The sequence below is a fragment of the Equus caballus genome, chromosome 27 (assembly GCF_041296265.1).
Source record: "Equus caballus isolate H_3958 breed thoroughbred chromosome 27, TB-T2T, whole genome shotgun sequence".
Lineage (NCBI taxonomy): Eukaryota > Metazoa > Chordata > Mammalia > Perissodactyla > Equidae > Equus > Equus caballus.
In genome coordinates this window covers 23045884-23069571 of record NC_091710.1, presented here as the reverse complement: position 1 = coordinate 23069571, position 23688 = coordinate 23045884, and the positions used below count along the sequence as shown (strand labels likewise).

Below are 23688 nucleotides of genomic sequence, written 5' to 3'. Positions count from 1 at the left end.
ATGATAAAGAAAAAGATCCCATTTACAATAAGATCAAACAAAGAAATACTCAGGAATAATTTAACCAAGGAAGTGAAAGATCCCTACACCGAAAACTACAAGACATTGATGAAAGAAATCAAAGACACAAATAAATGGAAAAATATCCCATGTTTATGAATTGGAAGAATTAATATTGTTAAAATGTCCATAGTCTCCAAAGCCATCTATACATTCATTGCCACCTTTACAAAGATTCCAATGATACTTTTCATAAAAGTAGAAAAAACAATCCCCTATTTTGTAATGAACCACAAAAGACTCTGAATGTTCACATAATCCTGAGAAAGAAAAACAAAGTGAGAGGCATCACACTTCCTGATTTCAAACTATATTATAGAACTATGGCAATAAAAACAGTGTGCTGCTGGCATAAAAACAGACACAAAGATCAATGTAACATAAGAGAGCCCCAGATAAACCTATTCATGTGTGGTCAAGTAATATTTGACAAGAGAGCCAGGAATACTCAGTGCAGAAAAGACAGTCTCTTCAATAAATAGTGCTGGGAAAATGGAATATTATCATGTAAAAACATGAAACTAGACCCTTATCTTACACCACTCACAAAACTTAACTCAAAATGGATTCAAGACTTAAATGTAAGACTGGAAACCATAAAACTCCTAGAATAAAACATAGGAAAAACGTTCCTTGCCATGGGTCTTGGTAATGATTTTTTGGAAATCACATTTAAAGTACAAGCTAAAAAATCAAAAATAAACAAGTGGGACTACATGAAACTAAAAAGCTTCTGCACTGAAAAGAAATGACCAACAAAATGAAAAGACAACCTACGGAATGGGAAAAAATATGTGCATTTTCTCTATTCATATATCTATTGATATATTTCATATATCTATTAAGGGGATAACATCCAAAATATACAAAGACTTCATACAACTGAATAGCAAAAACAAATAGTAATAATCCAATTAAAAAATGAGCAAAGGACCTGAATAGACATTTTTTAAAGAAGATACACAGCCAACAGGTACATGAAAATGTGCTCAGAATCATAATAATTAGGGAGATACTAATCAAAACCACAATGAGCTATCACCTCACACCTGTTAGAATGTCTATAATCAAAAAGATCAAGAGAGAAATGCTTCTGAGGACGAGGAAGAAAGGGGAACCCTGCTCACTGTTGGTGGGATTGTAAATTGGTACAGACAGTATGGAAAATAGTATGGAAGTTGCTCAAAAGATTAAAAATAGAACTACCAGCAATTCCACTTTGGGGAATATATTTGGGGAAAATTAAAACACTATGTTGAAGAGATAGGTGCACCCCCACATTCACAGCAGTATTATTTATGATAGCCAAGATGTGGAAACAACCTAAGTGTCCACTGATGGATAAATGGATAAAGAAGCTGTGGTACATGTATACAAGGGAATAATACTCAGCCATAACAAAGAAGAAAATCTTGCCATTTGCAACAACATGAGTGGACCTTGAGGGCATTCTGCTGAATGAAATAAGACTAGAAGGGCTGGTGAGAGTACCTGGAAGCTGGGCGAGGCAGCAATGCTCAAGCCAAGAGACAGGCAGACAGAGTAGTAGTCTGCAGAGCAAAGCCAGTGGCCCTATTCAGCCAGGGAACTTGGAGCAAGAGTCAGCTTGAGTTAAGAGAACAAAGAGCTTTACCAGCTTTGGCGCCAGTTCTCCAGATGTGCCCGGGCAAGGAAACTATTTCATAGCCCTACTCATGGTGGAATATAGCCTTTAGCTTGCCCAGCCTGGGAACCTAACCAAAGCACACAGGAAATTGCATGGCCCATCCAATAGCCCTGCCTACAGGGGCACTTGAACAAAGAGCACAGCCCATGGCTTTCCCCTCTGCAGAGCAAAACTGATGGCCTCACCTGTCCAGGGAGTTCAAGGCCCACTCTTGCCTGATTCTGGTCCCTAAACAATGAGCCATAGAAGACCTGGATCCCCTCCTGCTGCCCTGCTGGGAAGTCAGGGCATCTTCTCTGCCTGCATTTTATAAAGAAAGCCCAGAATGCTTCACAAAGAGATTTTCCAACCTTGTCTTTTAGTCTGAGACTGGTTTGTCCTTTTTTTGCTTGCAAGACTGAATAATGGACTAGTCAGTATTTTGAGGGAATACTTTCAACCAGTTATTGAGCTATCTTTCTGGCACATTTTGGCCCATCTCTAACAGAAATATTAATATGCAAGTCTTTAATACCTCTCTTGAGATACTCCCATTTGGCTTCAGCCATCCATTTTCAGACCTCAGCAAGAACTGACATCATGTGAACAAATCGGTAGAGATCTAGCGGGTGGAATCCCAGATCAATCGTAAGCTCCAACTGGAAGTTTGAATTCCTCAATTAAATTTTTGAGGATTCCCTTTAGAGTTTGAAAAGTCTTTGACAATGGCCCTAAGTTCACTTTTGACCATGGAGAATAAATGGTTATATCTGGTATTCCAGGCTCAGCAGAGGGCTCCCGTTAAAAGGCACTGTTTAACCTCCAGCTCATCCTCATAGAGGGCAGGCAAACTGAGCAAAGGGATTAGTAGGCTCAGGGTATTTAGAGAGAGAAGAGTAGAGGCAAGGAAAAGTTGGAGTCCGTTAGTGTTTAGTTCTCTTTAGTTTCACCACCAATATGATGTTTAAGCTTTTTATTTGCCTTTTTGTAAGGAATCTTTTAAAGAGGCAATTTTTTTATTCATTCAGTCTCCCACAAGCTTCTCCACACCAATGAAAAAATGCAGGGTTTTTGGGAAATTCAGGACCTCTTTTTCTCTAGGACACTTCATAAAAGGATAAGCTTATCTAGATTAAAAGTTCTCCACTGTGGCCACTGTAATTCAATATTATCTTTGTTATCGTCAACCCACTTATTCAGAAAAGCACAAGTTTGGGGGTCATATCTTTTAGTTATATAGTTAGCCAGAGTCCCAAATGAAGGAGTCCCAGACTCTTAAGACTTGGAAGAACTTATTTTCCTTTTATTCTCTTAAAAAAATTTACCTAGCCTGAGGCCTCACTGCATGTAGTCCAGTGTAAGTTGGATCCAGTCCAACTCTGGACCCAGGCTAGAGAAAGAAATGCTCAAGTAAACTCAGAAATGTAATGCAAATGTGCAGAGCTGGGATCCTAAAAGTTGCATACCTTTGACACTCAGGTGCAGCGAGAAAGCAGTGAGCACAGTGGGCTCAGCGGGTACCTTCACCTGATTGCTCATTGCTCCCAGAGGGCACGGGGGCGAGGGATCTCCTTCCTGTCCCACTCCTAACACCAGAACTGTAGGAAGATAAGCTGAGGCGCATTAAATTCTGAAGAGCTGATTTGAGAAAACAACAATTTGAATGAGGCAGCATCAAAATCCCAAATGATTAGGGGCACTCTGGGGTGGGGCTAGGGCAGAGGTTTTTATCGCAAAGCCATGGAAGCAAAGCAAACTATTTAATTGGCTACAGCTTAAACAGTTGCCTTATTTGGGAAAATCTAGTTATTTGGCTATTGATGATTGGTTGCTCTTGAGTTTCATTTTCTCAGATTTGAGAAAATCTAGTTGGCTATTTATGATTAGTTGTGCTTGAGTTTCGTTTTCCCAGATCCAAGTGCACTGACTCCACCTTCATTATGGTTTGCTTCTGCAGGCTACCACAGGCACTAGAGGCACCTCAGTCTAACGGCCTCCTTCCTGAACTACTCTAACAGTCTGTAGATAGACAGATGTACAACGTGAAGTCAACAACCAGCTGAAAGTTCTGCCTAGATGGCTCTTCTGAAACCACATCTTAAATTTAATAGAATATACATATATGTATCCTATATTATACGTATACATATATATACATACAGTATACCTATATATCCCACTTGTCTTCTGCTGTCATTTAGGATTTCAATACTTGCTTCACAGTGTAGCTTTGATTAAGGTCTAATATGACCTAACATAAATTAATTAAATAAAAGGTAAGAAAGAGAAAAGCAGTCTGATATTGAAGAGCTGAACTATCAGCCTTTGCTGTTGAATGTAAGTACTTTCACAGAACATCAACATCACACACACAGCCACTGTCAGAAAATTATGGATCTAAAAACAAGACTGTTTCATAATCATGTCTGAATACAAACCAAATATAAATATTTTCCAATCAGAAAAATTGACCAAATATCCCCTTATTGGGCTAACATGACTGCGAGTAGCTGTTGCTTCTTAACCAATTAAAGCTTCAGGGCTGTTCTAGTCTTCCCTTCTAGGTAAGACTTAAGATACACAATCATAGCATTACCCATACTTACTGATTGCAGGCAAACCAGAGCAAAGTCCTGCTTCCTAAAACCTCCCCCAAATCCCCTAACACAAGCCAAAATCTTACAAGGCCTTTCTAATGCCCTTGTACGGAGATGCCCCATGCTTCCCCATAGCGTGTGTTCTGCCTCACTGAGATTACTAACTTGTCGACCCCAGCTGTGTTCACAGTGGTCTTCGGCAGGAAGGCACTGACAGGAGGAAATGAACTCACTACAAGTGAGGTCAGCTCTCCTCAGCTGAGCAGTTTCTTCCCAGTGTTATACTAACAACAGCACAATGGCTTCCACAAACATACTTAGATAAACCTTAGAAGGCTGAACACCTTCTTCATAATTCCTATAATATCCCCAAATCCAAGCCATTGCTTTAATGGAATATGTGTTATCATGACAAACTGGAAGTCCATGAGAAAGAATCCTTTATATGTTAACCAAAAAAAAAAAAAAAAGCAGAAGATGCAGGGTAATAAGGGAGCAAAGGAAGAGAACAAGAGAGATATAGGGAGGTCTACTCTAAGAAATAGAAGGAGAACATTAAGCATTCTCTATCACATGAAAAAACGGCTTCCAGAACTCCGTACATAGACTACAAAAAAAGCAGAAAGGTACCGAACACTTGATGTCCTTCATGGCAAAACTATTTCAAATCCTGCACAGTTGCTCTATGCTTTGTGACAGGCAATTTCAAATAAACAATTTGAAGTTTAAAGTGGTCATGCAATGACAGTGCACTAAGAGAAATAAATCAGAAAATAATAATAGAAGAAAATAAACTTTTATGTAAAGAATTTTTCAACAGAAGGTAGTTTACCTGTAATGAAACTGGAGTCGTAAATTAAAGATTAGATTCCATGTCCTGAAACTTGTAACTTTGACACCCTTAACATTTTTAATCCTCTTTGCTAAATACATACATATATTAGGAAAAGTAGGAGATATACACCCTACTTCAGAAGGTTAATGTGAGAATCAAGTGAGCTTAGTATATGAAAATACAACCTCTCTAACGGAAACTATTTTATTGAGATTTTCAAGTGTAATTTACATATATTTTATTTTCATTCAAATTGTTAAGTAGTAGAACCTAATCACGATAGGTGCCAATACTATATGCCAAAATAGAGTTAATGGATTCTTAATTTTCTTACTTCCTCTTATTTCAAAAATTTTTCCTTCAACTTGAAAACATGTTTTCAGGGTTACCATAGATTGACCACACCACTTTAGCCACGTGGAAATCTAAATCCCTGTATTGTGCCTTATGGCTTGTAATATAAAACACTGTAACTGCCAGTTTGAAGTATTTTAATCAGGAAAATATTTGGCTGAATGCCTTCAATTTAATCACTTTTTTATACAGCAGATAAGCATTTTGTTCAACTTGTTTGTCCAGTTAATATTTATTTATTGTGCAATCATTTTCATCATAATCGGGCAAATGTGAGATTTTTATTTTTCCTTTTCTTTCTTCCTTTCTTCCTTTGGCCATTACTTCTACTAAGTCTGATGCTTCTGGGTCAAAATCTGCAGGTCTAAATTGTGCTCAAGACCAATTTCTCTGCCACTTAGAGGCCATTAACAAATTTTTATAGATTGCAGGCTAGACCATAGTTACATCCTTTTCATACTGAATTTTTTTCTATCAGCATGATTCCTGTTCAATATTTCTTGGAAATTGTGAACAAGTACATCAGAAGAGATGGAGAGATGATGGGACGGGGACAGGACTGAGCAGCAGACAGTGGGGAAGGGAGGATCCAAATGTGCTAAGAGACAAAAATAGTACAGTGAAAATATTTTGCTTTGCAGTTGAATAGAAATCAGTATGATCTGACTGTAATACAAAGTAAATAAAAATAGTCTTAACATTTTAAATTATACAACAAGTATTCTTGGTCATTTACCTGCTTCTCTAAACCTTCACTCTCGTTTGACTTTATCTTCCGTGGAACTGTGACCTGCGGGAATACCCCGTCAGAATCTGCAGTCAGAAAGTGGGTGTTTTTGTAACAATAATCGTCTCAGCAAAGCATGGGGTCCTAACCCTGAGTCCATGGGGGGTCTGAAATTGTGAGTAAACCCTCCTTGGTCCACAGCTTTCACTAGATTTTCAATGGCACATTAGAAATGGCTAAGGTATAAACAAATAAACAAAAATTAGACATTGCAGTTCTACGGGACCATCCTGTTTGTTTGCAGGACCACGCTGGAGCCTGTTTCCCTCCGGACTCTGGGGAATAAGCTGAGGGCAGCAAACACCCCCCTGAATCCTCTGGCCACAGAGTAGGTGACCAGGAAGACCGGCTGCTTTTCAGCTGCTGAGACCGTGGACCCCTGATGCAGAGATAGGACTCCTTGGCTGACATCCTCAGTCACCTGGTCTGGTATGTGGGGTGGGGAGACGAGGAGGAAGGCACCAGCAGGGGATCCAGGAAGGGGGCTTTAGGGGTCCCAGAGCTACAGGAAACTGTTCAGCAGGAAGAGCCCAGCCCTGCTCTGAAGCAAAAGGAGAAGGAAGTTCAGGCTGCTCTGGTCTTACCCAGGCGGGCATGCAGCCTTCCAAGCTCAGCGAGCAGGGCAAGGAGAAGGAATGTGGCTGCGCCAGAGCGCAGGAAGCATAGCCAAGGTTGAAGGCGGTTGGCGGCTCTCAGGTTCACGGGCACGAGGCCTCAGGAGGAGAGCGCACCAGCTTGGGCCCCTGGGCAAAGGGCTGCAGCTGCTTTCAGCCACGCTGCTCCTCCTTAGAGATCCTGAGCAGCAGGGCACTTCCACCAGGTGGGGAGGGGAAACGCCAGACGCAAGCATATGCGATTGTAAACAGCCGGTTTGTTGGGGCCAAGTTTACAATGTTTAAACCCTTCAGTAGTGACGTGGGGCAAGTAAGCATGATTAGCTTTTCTGGTGAAGTTCTTGGTAATTTCGTTTCTCCATGACACAGTTGTCTGCCATTTTTTATTTAGTGTGGTGGGGGAGAAAGAGGAAAATAGAAATGTTAATTTTTAGGAGAAATTTTCTACTTAAATCATGCTGATGACAATAGTTTATGTCTTTGCAAATAAAGAAAAAGTAAGAATGTTGAACTTGATCTGGCTAAGGCAATTTAAAAGCACTTTTCTTCAGCTGAGTGCCTGTTCTTACAGTGTTCGATTATAATCGATGGAGGAGAGGGAAAGGAAACTTGAGGACCCAACCTAAGTGTGTTTTGTTAACAATTACTTTAAAGCGCTAAGGAGGCTGGAGAGATGGGAAGGGCAGCACGACAAATGGAAAGAGGAAAAGTGACACCACTGGAGAAGAAAGAGCAGGCAGTTGTCTGAATTTTCTGACAACTATCTGAAACTGCACAAAACCTAACTCAACTTCTATCCCATTTCTCACCCAAACCTTCTTTTATCCCAGTACACCCTATGACAAGGATGACTCGTGGCAGCTGTTGCAAAAATAAACTCTGGCCAGGTGTAAAACATGGACCTACCAGGTAGTAGTACACCTGATAACACTGATCCTCAGAGGTTATCAGAATAAAGCAGGCCCGTGATCATAATGCCCCAAATGAGTGCAGTGAGGATGACGGAAACTTAGGGAAGAATGAGTCCTATGTGTACCTTTTTACCACACAATTCACCCACTTGAAGAGTATGATAGTAGGACTTTTAGTATCTTCACAGATATGTGCAACCACTACCACAGTCAATTTTAGTTTCATCATCTCAAAAAGACATCCTGTACCACTTGGCTATCACTACCCCTCATCTCTGCTCTTCATCCCGCAGCCCAACTCCTAGCCCTAAACAACCACCGATCTTTGTCTCTAAAGATGTCCCTGTCCTGGACATTTCATACAAATGAATCATGTTTAGTGTTTCTGACTGGCTTTATTCACTCGGCATAATGGTTTCAAGGTTCATTCATGTTGTCGCAGTGTCACTGCTTCGTTCCTTTTTATGGCTAAATATTCCATTGTATGGATAGACCATATTTTGTTTATCCATTTATCAGTTGATGGACATTTGGTAAAGGAAACTCTTGGGCTCTGTGGTGACGTACTCCAATCCTTGACCCAGAAGCATCTTTGTTTATTGATGGAGGCTCCATACATCCTAATTAGAGTCCAGGTAGGCTGATGGTTCCTCAATCCATGTAGAATGCTTTGAGGTGTCCAGAAGTGCACTCATCCAGTAAGAGGGAGATGGGGAGAGGGAGCGCTGAAGCAAGAAAATCTTACCCAGAAAAGCTCAGTTTCAGTGAAGAAAGAGCAGCAAGTCGGGGTTCCCCCAAAGGACAAAGATATATCCTAGATCTCAATTTACATGAGGCCAAGGACGTATCACCTGGAGACAGAACAGTTATCTATGACCAGGAACTCAGTTTGAGAAATTCTTTGAAGATAGAATGGATGCTAGTGACTATCTGGGGGCTCTGGGGCTGGCCATACCTAGCAACACTTCCTCTCAATATCCCAAAGCCAGCAAAGGACAGGGCAAGGGAATCATGAACTATTGGAGAGGTACTGACTGTAGGTGTCCTCTCTTGAGATGGGAGCAGTTAGCATAGGCATCTCAGGGCAGGCAGTTAGCACGGGTATCTGAGGGCAGGCAGTGAGCATGGGCATCTGAGGGCAGGCAGTGAGCATGGGCATCTGAGGGCAGGCAGTTAGCATGGGCATCTGAAGGCAGGCAGTTAGCATGGGCATCTGAGGGCATGCAATGAGCATGGGTATCTGAGGGCAGGCAGCAGCAGTGGACAATGGATTGTTTTCAGCTTGGGATGTGACAGCCTCCCAGGTTCGAAAGAGGCAAAGCTGCTTATTTCCTACTAAATGATCCCTGCAGGGAGAATAATCAATAGACAGAAACCTACATACTTTCACTCACGGGATTTATTTTGGTTTGTGAAAATGAAAGCTCTAAGTCATAGCAAAAGGAGAGAGAAAGCAGATTTTTTTCATTCTTGGATCAGGCCGGTTAATGGTGAGTTTCTTAGTAATATCCTTTCTCCAACCTCTAGCTTTTTGACATTATTGTTTACTCACTGTTCTGAAAGAAATAAAGAAAAATAGAAGTGCTATATTTTAATTGTTAATAAAAGCTGTCTAATTTTACTACACAATTACAGGTATAACAATTAATTAGTGCAGTAAGACCCTGGTTATACTGTCACAATCTATGCCTGTGCTCCACAAAATATGTAAACACAAGTTCCTTTTCCTGAATCATTTGTGACAGCCACCTTAAAAGGAAATATTATAAATTGATGTTTGTATATGTTTAATTTACACGATCTCTACACTTTACGTGGGTAAAACCATTCATCACTCCCCTGCACTTCCTCACTCCACACCAAATTGGTTCTTACTCTACTATACAATATGTCATTAGTAAAAGGTGTCATTATCCATGGTGTCAGAAATGTTTAAGTCTTCGTAGTTCTCTCTTATTCCAACCCAAATATGTCCATCCAGTCACCACTTCACTTGAGTCTACCTCTGTTACTTCTCAAGACTTTTCTGTTCTTTTCCTCTTATCCAAGCCTGCCCTCACCACACCTTTCCTGTGGATTCTGTAGTCTCAGCTGTTTCACTGGTCTCCAGTTCTGACTGAATCTGACTGAATTCTCCCCTCCCTTATCGCAGTGGAATTTGTAAAAAGCAAACCATACCATGCTGCATCCCTTCTTTACCACCTCAAAGTTGGTTTCACTATGTTCTTATTCATATACGGGAAAACTTAAACTCCCTATCATGGCATCCCAGACACTTGTCTTGGCTCACTATTACCTATGTATATTTTATCTCTCATAAATTTTAAAATGTATTAAGAGCACAAATTTAGCAACAGAGAGGTCTGGCTTTACATTTTAGCCTTGCTATCTTCCTGCTTTATATCATTAAACATTATTTAAACACTTTTTATTACACTCTACATCCACACTGTCAATTAATTCTGTTGGTTCACCTTCAAAATTTATTCCTAAAGCCATCCTCACTGTCCCTGGTCTGAGGTACTATCCTTTCTCTCCTGGATTAGTGCAGTAGTTTCTGCACTAACTGGTTTCTCTACTTCTACTCCTGCCATCATACAGACTACTTTCAACAACCCAGACATTAAAAGTGTAAGTCATGTGCTTGGAATCTAAAGCCTCCAGTGATTCTTCCCTTTCAATCAGGGTAAAACACAGATGGCCTCCAAGACCTCCCAAACCCTCAGGAGTTTGATTTCTCTGACCTAATCACCACCGCAGCCCTCTCGCTAACTCTGCTTCCGATACATTGGAATCACTGTTATTCATCAAACATTCCTGACATTTTTTCATTGGATCACCATGTGCTTGGAAAGCGCCTGCCCAGATGTATGCATGGATAGCTCTGCCAGCTCTATGCCTCTGGAAGATAAAGTTGATTTACAGCTGGAGTGGAAAAGGTCTACCTCTATGTCTGGGAAAGGCTGGATGTCTGGTTTCACTTTGTGCCAAGACAGGGGCAGTGGGATTTACGATGGGATATCTAAAATTTAAAATAAGGAACCTTGAGACCTTGAGCACCAGGTGTCTCTTTGACCCCCAGTGCTTGCCTGTACTCTCTCTTGCTGCACTGCATACTTTGCATTTAAATAAAAACCTTATGTGAGTTTCCCCTGTGAAGTCAAGGGACTCCTTTCAAATATCTAAACTGGGTAAATACTTGCACCTCCTCCAATTATTTGCTTACATGTCACTTAGTAATGCCTACTCAGTCAACCATATTTCAAATTGCTATCCAGTTCCTCCCTCAACATCATCTCTCCCAATTATGCCTACTGCTCTAATCTTTTCCATGTGATTAATAACCTTTCAATACACTAGATAATCAACTTATAAAATATGTTTATTACTTATGGACTGACTGCCTAACCCACTCAAATTCTTGAGACAAGATTTTAATGTAACTATAAAGTACTGTTGGCAGGAGAAAGCTGTGAAAAAATAATAAAATAAAATAAGATATTGAATTTATGACAAGAGTTGGAAGACATCAAGGAATTGGCAAGCGCACTATATTGCTTTGGAGAAAATCACTGAAGTTGGCTGGTGTGAGGAGTTCAGGTGAAGACACTCAGCGTGATAGTGAGAACACAACTGAAGGACATGAGAGGAAGACAGTGAGCCAAGAGCCAAAATCCTCACTTAAGATGTGGGCTTTTAATAAAGTTATCAACAAAGAGGTAGAGATTGGTCTAGGTAGAAATAGGCTATTTTACATTGAGGGTAGGACTTATAAATATTTTCTGGGGGCAGATAAACAGAGATCCATTGACTTAACTCTGCATCTAAATCAGATATGCGAATTAGCAGATAGGTAATTGGATTAACTCTTGATCTCACTCTTGGTTGAATTTTTGAATTTTTCCATTTACTCCCAGTGATAGGTCTAATATGAGAAATATCATGATTTCTTTACACATGAGTTAGAAATTTGGACAATATATACAGATGCCTATTTTATCCCATTTTATAACAAAGAATTGTCTTCCTGCCTTGGAAGGAGAGTGCATTTAGCATTTTGCCTGGAATCAAATAGGTCCTCAATAAAGGTAAATTCCATTCCCCATCCCCAGTCATGTATCAAGCCATATGTCAAAATTATGGAGTTCCTAAGAGTTGAAACCCTATTATCTGATGGTCCTAAACTCCAACTCAAAGACCTACTAAAATTCTATACACATGGGAGATTATTTAAATTCTTTATGTGTTTTTCCTTATGTCTAAAATAAGGATAACAATAACCGTGGAGCCTTACTGAGGAAGAAATGCAAATGTCAGGAAACAATCTCAGTAAATCTACCAATTAGAACCTTAAATGCAGGAGCAAGATGCATAATTGCTCAGAAATATTTTAAGAACATATTTAAAATATCTTTAAAGTCATTTATTATGGCAAGAATTTTGGTTAGTAAATCTCTGGCTAATATTAGTTAACACTGAATATTTCTAAGTTAGTCTAAAATAAAGTTAACATCAAATGCTTTGTTTCAGTATATGATATTGACAAATAGGAATCAGGATGATAAAGCACGGAAACAATAGCTTTCTTATACTGAGGTATTGTAAAAATTAAAACAAGTATTTCATGAATTGTATCATTTTGTCAATAATTTGATTCCTTCAATTCACCTTTAACTCTACATGTGACTGGATGCTGTTACTACTGCTGTCTTCTGATATAGATCTGCATAACAGAAATAGCATTTGTTTTAGGATTAGAAAACATTGTAATCTTAAACAAACTCAAGAAAAGTAAAACAGCTAGATTTGTACTAATCAATCAATTAAAAAGGACCAATATCCACTGTACTTCCCGTATCCCACTAGGTAATCATATATTCTAGTGTTTGGTCTTTTCTAATGTTGATTTAACTTTAAAGATTTAAGCATTTTTAAAATTTCAAACTAAAAGCCCATCTATTATTTTTCTATATTTTACCTACATGGAAGACAGGATGACATATTAATATATCTACGTCATGCTTCACCAAGGTTAAAGAGGTAATTTACACACAAATCTTCAAACTCTTATTATTATCTGTCCAATTGCAATACTTCTATTAAAAAAAACCTATGTAAATGATGAATTATTTCACTTTTATTAGTGAAGTCCTAAATGAGTCCTCTATGTCTTTCAGCTATGCTTAGTTATATTTTGTGGTATTTATACAGCCTACATTTTTTCTATGGAAAACTCCTATACATCCCCAGTTCCTGTTGAAAAGGACTGTCATGGTGTCCAGGTTCGTACTACATGTCTACAATTCCCTGGTCACAGATGACAAGATCAGGTTTGAACACCTATCTCAGACAGACAGAACACTGGCTGAATTTAGGTACACTTGCACAGCTATTTTCTTCTGTCTCTTGAGAATATGAATTAAAAGGCATTGGCTGTGGACAGATTATTGGTGTTTTATTTGAAAATGAATCTACAAAGGTTGAGATATGTATCCTGGCCCATGTGGAAGGAGAGAAGTCATTTTGGAGAGAATGGACATAGACAAGAAGAGACGATGTCAATCATAAAGCCTTTGGGTGATGGACTGAACGACCTAGTTCCTGACCATCTAGATTATTACCACCCTCCTGTGCTTCAGCTCTACATCATTTCTTACCCTTGCAATCCTGAAATGACTATCATTGCTGTAAAACTTAGGCTTTTATGATCAGATTTTGTTATTTATGATCAATGATCCTTTATGATATCATCTCTTACAAAAGTCAGATTTACTTCCAGGAACTATTCAGATTTTTCCAAGATGTCTTAAGTAATAACACTGGAAGGTTTATGCCAGATATCATTCAATTAAATCAATTTATAACAGTTTGATGGTCATGTAAATGTCTATATAAATCATACAGAATACTGTCCAGAATTTAACTAGTTGCTGCTAACTTGGTAAATAAAATTAACTTAGGAAGTAGAAGTGTTGCTTGAACTTTTGTATCTTTATCTTATCTCTGTATCCATAAGAAATAAACAGAACCATTTTTGTTTAGTGTGGAACGAGACACATTTATCCTTACTTCTGCATTCTCATTTTCCTAAATATTCACTAAGCAAATTGTGGCTTGCATTGGTGTTAAGGTGAAGAAGAAAGCTGTGCAAGTACCTTAATTCTAATTTTAGAAACACATGAGCAATATTAATTTTGTGTAAAATGGGGACTATCCTATCTGTGTTCTCTCCCTTATTCTTTGCCATCTTATATTTTTCTCACCTTTGTCATATTCTGTTCACAAAATTTGCTCCCCTATCTCTACTAATCTCCTTGGCACAACTGGTTGTCGATGCAAGGAAGATGCTGTTGCTTTGGAAGTGGAACCCCCTAAAGCAATTATAGCCAGTGTGGCTCTCTATTGGAAAGGGAGAAGATTGACTGAGTAGCTTCAATTGTTTCTAGGTCTATTAGAACATAAAGGATACTTAACAGCCTGAAATCTGAAAAAAATTTGGTGTTTACTAAGACCCAGTATTTTTAAACATTAACCCAATCCATCCAAGGATCCCTACTTATAAGAAATCTGAGTTACATCTGAATTCTTCCCATAATGCATTTTTAATATTTAATATGAAAAATAATGAGTTTACTTACCCTTCACTTACTGTTTCCTCTCTCTTCCAAGATCTCTTAATTTTATTCCATTTAAGAGCAATGACAGCAGTTAAAATAAGGAAAGGTAGAAAAACATAGAAACTGATCAAGAGGCCATTTTTTCTAGGGGCAGCAGCACGTCGTTTTATAAACGAGTACGTATTCTTACCTGAAAACGTGAGAGTAAATTTTAACTTTCTCAAAAATGATATTTGAAGCTTATTAGTAGTTTGAATTATAACAATTTGGAATTCAAATAATACAGTTATGGAATGAATAAACAAATTTAAAAGTATTTTCGATATTATGTGACTATTCCTCAAAGTGTCTTATATATTTATGTCAACTCAATTACTAGACATACATATCTCATTGGCATGTTTATTTTTAATTTTATATGCATTTTAATCTTTATTTGTGTGCCTTATTGTAATGTATTTTATCCTGCCTTATTCCCTAATATGAATTGCTACTTAGAATGCATTAGATTGATATTATCTAAGTTCTTCCATTTAAAATGTAAAGCAAAAAGAACTGTTTTAAAAATGATTTAATGAAAAATTATTGATATAACTGAATTTTAGGTTTAAAACACAATTAATGATAGTAAACTAGGTTAAATTTCCTGAGTATCTGTATAAGGTGATATTGTGCTAATTTTGAATATATTAATTAGAAAAATAGATATTCCTTTAGGTGTTATAAAGATATTACAGAAAATTAGAAAAATAAAATCAAAAGAAACTTGGTGCAATAAAACAAAAGAAATAAACCAGACAGGTAAAATACAAAAAACTAAATCAAGCAATCAGAATTACTACCAAAGCAACTATCATGATATTAAATGCAAAAGAACTTAATGCCCCTGAAAAAAGCCAAAACAATCAGTAACTTTAAAACACAATCCAATTACATGATGATTAGAAGTGATTTACCAAAGAAAGTGATTCAGGATGTTTTATGTATTATAGGAAATAAATTGGCGAACATAGTCCTGTGCCACATAATGAAGTTTCAGTCAATGACAGACTGCATTTACGATGGTGGTTCCATAAGATTAGTACTATACGGCCTAGGTGTGCAGTAGGCTATACCATCTAGGTTTGTATAAGTGCACTCTATGATGTTTGCACGACAACGAAATCACCTAATGACACATTTCTCAGAACGTGCCCCCATCATTAAGCGATGCATTACTGTACTAGTTTGAGCATGCTGGAAAAAAAAGCACCAAGAAGATTCCAATTTCTCCACATCCTAACACACTTTGCCTGAATTTTTTATTACAATTTGAATAAGCATGAACTAGTATCTCATTGTGGTTTTGATTTGCATTTTCCTAAGATGCTGAGCATCTTTTCAGGGGCATAGTGGCCATTTGTAGATCTTCTATGAGATGTGTTTATTGAAACCCCTTTCCATTTTTAATTGGGTTATTTCTCTTTTTATTATGAACTTGTGTTTTTTATATATTCTGGATACTAGTCCCATAAGAGATATAAAATTTACAAATATTTTCTCCCATTCTGTAGTTTGTCTTTCACTTTCTGGGTGGTATCTTTTGCAGCACAAATGTTGTTAAGTTTGAAGAAGTTCCATCAATCTATTATTCTTCTCCGTACGTGTCCTTTGGTATTTTGTATAACATAGCCTATGCCACCCTCACAAAGATTTACTTGTATGTGTTCTAAGTGTTTTGTAAGTTTAGCTCTTATATTTACTATCTATGATCCATTTTCAGTAAATTTTTGTGAATGTTGTGATGTAGCAGCTAACTTCCTTCTTTTCCGCGTGGTTATCTACTTGTCCCAACACCACTTGTTCAAAAGACCATCTTTCTCCATTGAAGTGCCATACATCCTTGTCAAAAATCAAAGACGTTAGGTATAAGGCTTTATTTCTGGACTCTCTATTCTATTCCATTGAACTGCATGGCTATCCCTTTCCTTAGGACAGTAGTACACTGTCTTGATTTTTAGTTTTGTAATATATTTTGGAATTGAGAAGTAGGTTTTCAGATTCAAGTTTTCTTAAAAACTATGTTTTCAGGATTGTTTTTACTATTCTATGTCCCTTGAATTTATATATGACTTTTAGGATCAGCTTATCAATTTCTGCAAAAAACACAGCTTGGATTTGTTAAGGATTGTATTGAATTGGTAGATCAATTTTGGGAGTTTTCCTATATTAATAGTATTGAGTCTTCGAAAACATGAATATGAAATGTCTTTACATTTATGCAGATCTTTCTTTCAATGATGTACTTTTAGTTTTCAGTGTCTTACACTTCTTTTCATAAAATTATTTCTAAATACTGTATTATTTTGGGTGATATCATAAATAGAATTTTTTCCTAATTTAACTTTTATTGTGTTAAAATACACCACACTGAAAATTTATCATTTTAAACATTTTTAAGTCTACAATCAGTGGCATTAAGCACATTCACATTGTTGTGCATCCATTACCACCATCAAACTCCAGGACATTTTCAGCATCCCAAGCTGAAATTCTCTACATTTTCCTCTCCTGTCAGCCCCTGGCAACTACCAGTCTACTTTCTCGTTATGAATTTGACTACTCTAGGTACCTCATAAAAGCAGAATCATCCAATATTTGCTCTATTGTGACTGGCTTGTTTTAGTTAGCATAAGGTCTTCAAGTTCCATCCATGTTGTAGCATGTGTCAGTATTTCATTTCTTTATAAAGCTGAATAATATTCCATGGTATGTATGTATCACATTTTGTTTCTCCATTTACCTATTAATGGGCATTTGGAGCTTCCCACCTTTTGGCTATTGTGAATAATGCTGCTCATGAACATGGGTGTACAAATATCTGTTTTAGTCCATACTTTTAATACTTTTGGGTATATACCTAGATGTGGAATTCTAGAATATGGTAATTCTATGTTTAATTTTTGTGTGTGTGTGTGAGGAAAATTTTCCCTGAGCTAACATCTGTGCCAATCTACCTCTTTTTGCTTGAGGAAGATTGTCGCTGAGCTACCATTTGTGCCAATCTTCCTCTATTTTGTATGTGGGACATCGCCACAGTATGGCTTGATGAGCAGTGTGTAGGTCCACACCCAGGATCCTAACCTGCAGATCACTGAAGCAGAGCATGTGAACTTAATCACTATGCCACCAGGCTTGCCCCTATGTTTAATTTTTTGAGGAACCACCATACTATTTTCCACAGAGGCTGCATCACCTTACATTCCCAACAGCAATGCACAGGGGTTCCAATTTCTCCACATCCTCATCAACACTTGATATTTTCTGAACTTTTTTGGTAATAGCCATCCTAAGAGGTGTGAATTGGTATCTTGTTGTGGTTTTGACCTGCAAATCCCTAACAGTTAGTGGGATTGATCATTTCTTCATGTCCTTATTGGCCATCTGTGTATCTTCTTTGAAGAAATGTCTATTCAAGTTCGTTGCCCATACTTTAATTGGGTTATTTGTTTCTTTTGTTGTTGACTTGTAGGAGTTCTTTACATATTCTGGATATTAACGTTTCATCAGATTTATGATTTGAAAACATTTTCCCCATTCCATGGGTTACCTTTTTACCTTGCTGATAGTGTCCATTGATTTGCAGCAGTTTTTAATTATGATGAATTTCAATTTATCTATTTTTTCTTCTGTTTCCTTTGCTTTTGGTGTCATATCCAAGAAATCATTGTCAAATCCAATGTTGTGAAGATTTCCACCTCTGTTTTCTTCTAAGAATTTTATAGTTTTAGCCCTTACAATTAAATATTTGATCCATTTGGAGTTACTTTTGTATATGGTGTAAGAGGCCAACCTCACTCTTTTGCATATTGATATCCAGTTATTTCAATACAATTTGTTGAGAAGACTGTCCTTTCCCCTGTTGAATGGTCATGGCATCCTTATAAAAAATCATTAGATCATGTATGTGAGGATCTATTTCTGAGCTCCCTATTGTATTCCATTGGAAAATTTCAGATTTTTTATTTTGTTGCCAGAAGTAATGTATCAACTTTCAAGAAGGTACAAGAGAGCCCTGGAGTCAATTTCTTTCTTTTTCTTTTAGCCTCTATTGAGCACAACTGAGAATTCAGAAATTTTCTTTTACTGCTATACTAATAAAAAAACAATATTGATAGAGAAAGATATTTTATAATTTTTATCAGACAAATGCAAAGAACCAGAGGGCAGAACTCTAGTCTATAATGGTGATGTTGAAATTGATCATGTAAATGAAATCTCATACTATGAGTCTTCATGCAATGATATATCATAATTTTCCTCCAACTCAAGAGTCAATGAGTTAACAGAATATTTCTAGTGACAAAAAGGAAGTATGGTATTTTATCTGGAACATTCTATATTGTGAAAAAGATCTTCAACAGTATCCTTTCATCTTTTATAACAATTGGACATAAACTTTTTTTGATATGGTTCACAAATAGTCAAATATGTATGCAAAGTTGAATGGAAGGCGTTAGATGTTGTAGATGTGATAAACAGTAAGATTAATCATTTTAATTGTTGTTTATAAATATAAATTAAAATATGTCAAATTATAGTACAACATCATTTACAATTGCTCTAAGAAAATGAAATAATAAATATGAAATAATAAAATGTGTACAGTATCTGGTGAAAATTACAAAATTCTGATGAAGGAAATCAAAGAAGATCTAAATAAACGGAGAGACACACCATGTTCATAGATTGAACAATTCAATAATAAATAGTAAAGATGTAAAATGTTCCAAAACTGATGCATAACTTTAACACAATTTGTATCAAAATCACAGCAAGATTTTTGTAAATGTAGACAAGATTATACTAAAATGTGTATGAAAAAGAGAAACCCTAGAATAGCCAAACAATTTTTGAAAAACAAGAATAAAGTGGGAGGAATCACTTTTCCTAATCTTAAAGATTACTGTACAGCTACAATAATCAAAACAGTGTAGCATTGGTGGTGAGAATGACATGTAGATCAATGGTACAGAATAGAGAAATGAGAAATATACCCACACAAAATTCCAATTAATTTTTGACAATGGTGCAAAAACAATTCAATGGACAAGATATAGCTTTTTCAAAGAATTGTGCTGGAGAAACTGACACTCATTAATCAAAAATTAATCTTCTACCCTTCATAAAATGTAGCCAAAAATGGATCATGGACTTAAATGTAAAACATAAAACCACACCTTTTAGGAATATCATAGCAGAAAGTCTTCAGGACTTAAGACTGACAAAGTGTTCCTACACTTGACACCAAAAGCATGATCCAAAAAGGAAAAAAGTAGACCTTATCAAAAGAAGAATTTGAAAAAGCTTTTGGTCTGAGATAAAACCAATTAACAGACTTGGAGAAAATATGTTCAAATTACATATCCAACAAAATACATATTATCTTAAAAACAAACAATTTCTGAAAATTCAACATTTAAAAAACTCAAAAAATCCCATTAGAAAATGGACAATAGATACGAAGAGACTTTTCCCTGAAAAGGATATGCAGATGCCAAATAAACACATTAAAGATATTCAACATCATTACCCATTAGGGAAGTGCAATTTAAAACCACAATGAGACATTAGTACACATCTAATAGAGTGGCTAAAAAAATAAATAATGGTGTCATCAAATGTTGCCAAGGATGCAAAAAAACTGGGTCATTCATAGATTACTGGTGGAAGTGTCAAATGTTACAGAGACTCTGAAAAATAGTTTGGCAGTTGCTTTTGAAACTGTAGATGCCTTACCATAAACCTGAAAATTTCACCCTTGGGTATGTTTTCAAGAGAATTAAAAACTTACTTTCATGAAGAATCTTCTACATGAACGTTATTGCAGATCTATTCATAATAGCTAAAAATTGGCAACCACCCAAATATCCTTCAGGAGGTGAATATTAAACAAACTTTCATACATCCATATAAAGGAATACTAGACATAAATAAAAAGGAATGGAATATTCATACATGCAACAGCTTGGATGCAGTTCATGCAAATTATGCAAGAGAAAAAAGCCAATCTGAAAGAGATACAAGCTCTATGATTCCATTTATATAATATTCATGAAATAGCATAATTAGAGAGATGGAAAGCAGTTTAGTAGTTGCCAGGAGTTAGGAATAGGGAAAGAGAGGACCAGTGTTGCTATATAAAGGGGTAATATTAGAGGCCATATAGTGATGATACAGTTCTGTATGTTGATTGTGGTGGTGGTTACACAAATGTGAACCTGTGGTAAAATTGCACAGAATGAAATACACACACACACAAATGAGTGCATGTATACTGGTGAAATCTCAATAAGGTCTGTGTATTTTACCAATGTCCATTTCCAATATCTACTGGTTTTGATATTCTACTATAGTATTGAAACATGTTCACATTGACAGAAGCTGAGTAAAGGGTACACAGGACTTTCCTCTACATTTCTTTGCACCTCTTTTTGAATCTATAATTATTTCGATATAAAAAGGTAGACAAAAATCACAATGGACTATCATTACACATCTAAAACTGGTAAAACAAAATCAAACGAAACAAACAAAAAAGACAATATCAAATGCTTCTGAAGTGTGGATCATCTGTGTAGAGAAAAAGGAAGTCTCAAAGACGAAAATAAACCTCACTCTTAGGTATTTACCCACCCTAAAATGAGAACTTATATATACACAAAGCCTATGTGCACATTTATAGCAGCTTTATTCATAATAGCCAAAATCTAGAAACAGCCCAAATATCCTCCAATGGGTGAATAGATAAGCAAACTATAATACATCTTTTCAATAGAAGGCTGCTTAACAATAGAAAAGAATGAAGTACTAAGACATAAGGCAACAGGGATGAATTTCAAATGTACATGTAACATATATAACATTCTGGAAAAGGCAAATCTATAGGGACAGAGAACAGGAATTGGTGTTGGGGGATAAATATAAAAGGGCAGCCAGAAGGAAGTTTTAGGGTGTTAGATCCACTGTGAATCATGGTTGTGGTGGTCGGAACAGGGGTGTATACGTTTTCAATACCAATAGAACTGTACACCCTGGAGTGAATGTTACTGTGTACAATTTCTTTAAAAAACCAAACATGTTAAATAAAAAGTAAATATTAAAAAAAAGACAATGGCTAATTTTTTTTCCAAACTTTCAAAAAATACATCAACCTATAGAATCAATAAACTCAGCCAACCCAGGAGGGATAAATTCAAAGGAAAATATAGCTTGTTAAATCATAGTGAAACTGGAAAGTCAAAGATATAAAATAAGTCTGAAACTCAGACAAAGAATAAAAGAAGCATTATAGGCTTGGATGAATAATAAGAAAGATAGCTGTATTCTCATCAGAAAATAAAAGCCAGGATATGAAGGGATTGCGTCTTTGAACTGTTGAAAGAAACAAGCCTAAATGTAGAGTTATACTTTCAGTGAAAATATCCTTCACAAATTAAGACACTATAAAAGCATTTTAAAGACAAGCAAAAGCTGAGACAATTGGTCACCACAAGTTACACACAAAAGAAATACAAAAGGAAGTTTTTCAGGCTGATGGAAAATGACCCACATGGAAATTTGAGAGTGCTGGAAGAGCCAAAAAGCCCTAGAAAGCAATAAGGAGGTGAATAAATGTAAATATTTATATTAAAAAACTTTAATATTCCATTGGCTATTTAAGGCAAATATAATAATATATCATCAGGTTTACAACATATATATAGATACAATATGTAACAGTAAAAGTAAAAATGACAGAAAGTCACTAATAGAATTACACTGATAGGACATTTTTGCACTGTGAAGCTTAGAAAAAACAAATATGCCATATTTGTTCATGAATAGTCACCAAATAATTAAAAATGCTTTGTTCCATCTACTATCCATATGCTATGGATATGGAAGATTTGATTATTTTTACCTTCCAATAGTATGGTTAACTTTAAAGATGCAAATCGGTTGTGAACTAGCATATCATATCACTTAACATCTTTGGAATACACAGCCTATATAACAAAACTATCGCCTATTCTGTAATTTAACTATACCTATAAAGAAAATATTGTGTATAAATAGAAATGTTTTAGGAACCATGGTTCAAATTAAGGGAAGGACTATTAAAATGTTCACTTCTAGATTTGAATTAAAAGTGTGTACAAAACTTTGATTGATACTATTGAGCTCTTCTGTCTGCTATAGTAGCTACCAGCCCCAAGTGGCTATTTAAATTTACATTAAATAAAGTGAAATAAAATGAAAATTTTAGTTTCTTAGTTGCATTATCCACATATCAGGGGCTCAATAACCACATACACAGTGGAGATGCCAAACATTTCTATTAAGTGCGGAAAGCTCTATTGAAGCACATTGATCTAATACTAACTTTCCACAGTCCAAAACCCATCATCCACACTTCCTCCTGGTGATGATGACGTTGGCTCACAAGTTGGAGGAGCATATCCAGCATCACATTGACAATTAAGGAAATTATTGCAAATCTAAAACGAAACCAAATAAAAAATAAGAACATTTTACGTACAACGTAAAAGTTAAATGCATTATTTGTGATTGTTAGTCTATGTAAATTATTAAAGTACTGTAAGTTAGTATATTATAGGTAGTTTTTAGTTTAATGTGGAAAATGATTTTCAAAGTTAAATATAATAAATGTCCATGTAATATTTTTTCAAGTGTCATAGAGATTATTTGTATTTTTAAATAAAACTACATAACATTCTTGATACAACTGAAATGCCTTATTCTAGAAAGGCATAGAAATTATAAAATAGCAGGAGTTGAAATCTATTATGAATTGTTCTAGATTAAAAAAAATACCTGTGATAAGAGCCAACTTTTACAAAAAATGAAGGAAAAAACTAAAGGGGCAAGCTTGCTTAATCAGACACCGATATCAAAATTTATTTTGCTAAAAAATAGGAAGGCTAAAAGATATAAGTATATCTTATGCATGAAATGCAAGGATTAGAAGCAGAATAGAGAATCTAGAAATAGGTTCATGCAAAAATTAAAATTAAGAAAGGAAAGAAACTGAAAATAATAGGACATGTGAGTGATTTGGGAGAAAATTTTGATACAAGACACACAGGTCACTTTTCTCATGAATTACTATATAAAATATGAAGCATCAATATGGCAGGAGACACTAGTCACAAAGAAAGTCAAAAGCATACTTGGAAAAACTTACAAAGTTTACAAAATTTCTACAACCAAGTAGATAATTTCACAA

General features: G+C 36.2%; 2 protein-coding genes across 7 annotated transcripts in view; both read right to left on the bottom strand.

Moving 5' to 3' along the window:
* Positions 1-9037, bottom strand: part of LOC111770875 (disintegrin and metalloproteinase domain-containing protein 18-like) — a 119664-nt gene extending 110627 nt beyond the window's left edge. The window contains exons 1-3 of the mRNA XM_070252764.1: positions 8839-9037; positions 6863-6991; positions 6228-6304 (exon numbers count right to left, since the gene is read on the bottom strand). Coding sequence (XP_070108865.1) covers positions 6228-6304; positions 6863-6991; positions 8839-9037 — 405 coding nt within the window. The remainder of the gene's footprint in view (positions 1-6227; positions 6305-6862; positions 6992-8838) is intronic.
* Positions 9038-9184: 147 nt separating this feature from the next.
* Positions 9185-23688, bottom strand: part of LOC100056890 (A disintegrin and metallopeptidase domain 3) — a 98066-nt gene continuing 83562 nt past the window's right edge. For all 6 annotated transcript variants that reach the window (XM_014736540.3, XM_023630464.2, XM_070252938.1 and 3 more), the window contains 4 exons: positions 22825-22939; positions 14442-14610; positions 12472-12526; positions 9185-9359 (listed from right to left, as the gene is read on the bottom strand). In XM_014736540.3, the coding sequence (XP_014592026.2) occupies positions 9348-9359; positions 12472-12526; positions 14442-14610; positions 22825-22939 (351 nt within the window). In that variant the 3' untranslated portion in view covers positions 9185-9347. The remainder of the gene's footprint in view (positions 9360-12471; positions 12527-14441; positions 14611-22824; positions 22940-23688) is intronic.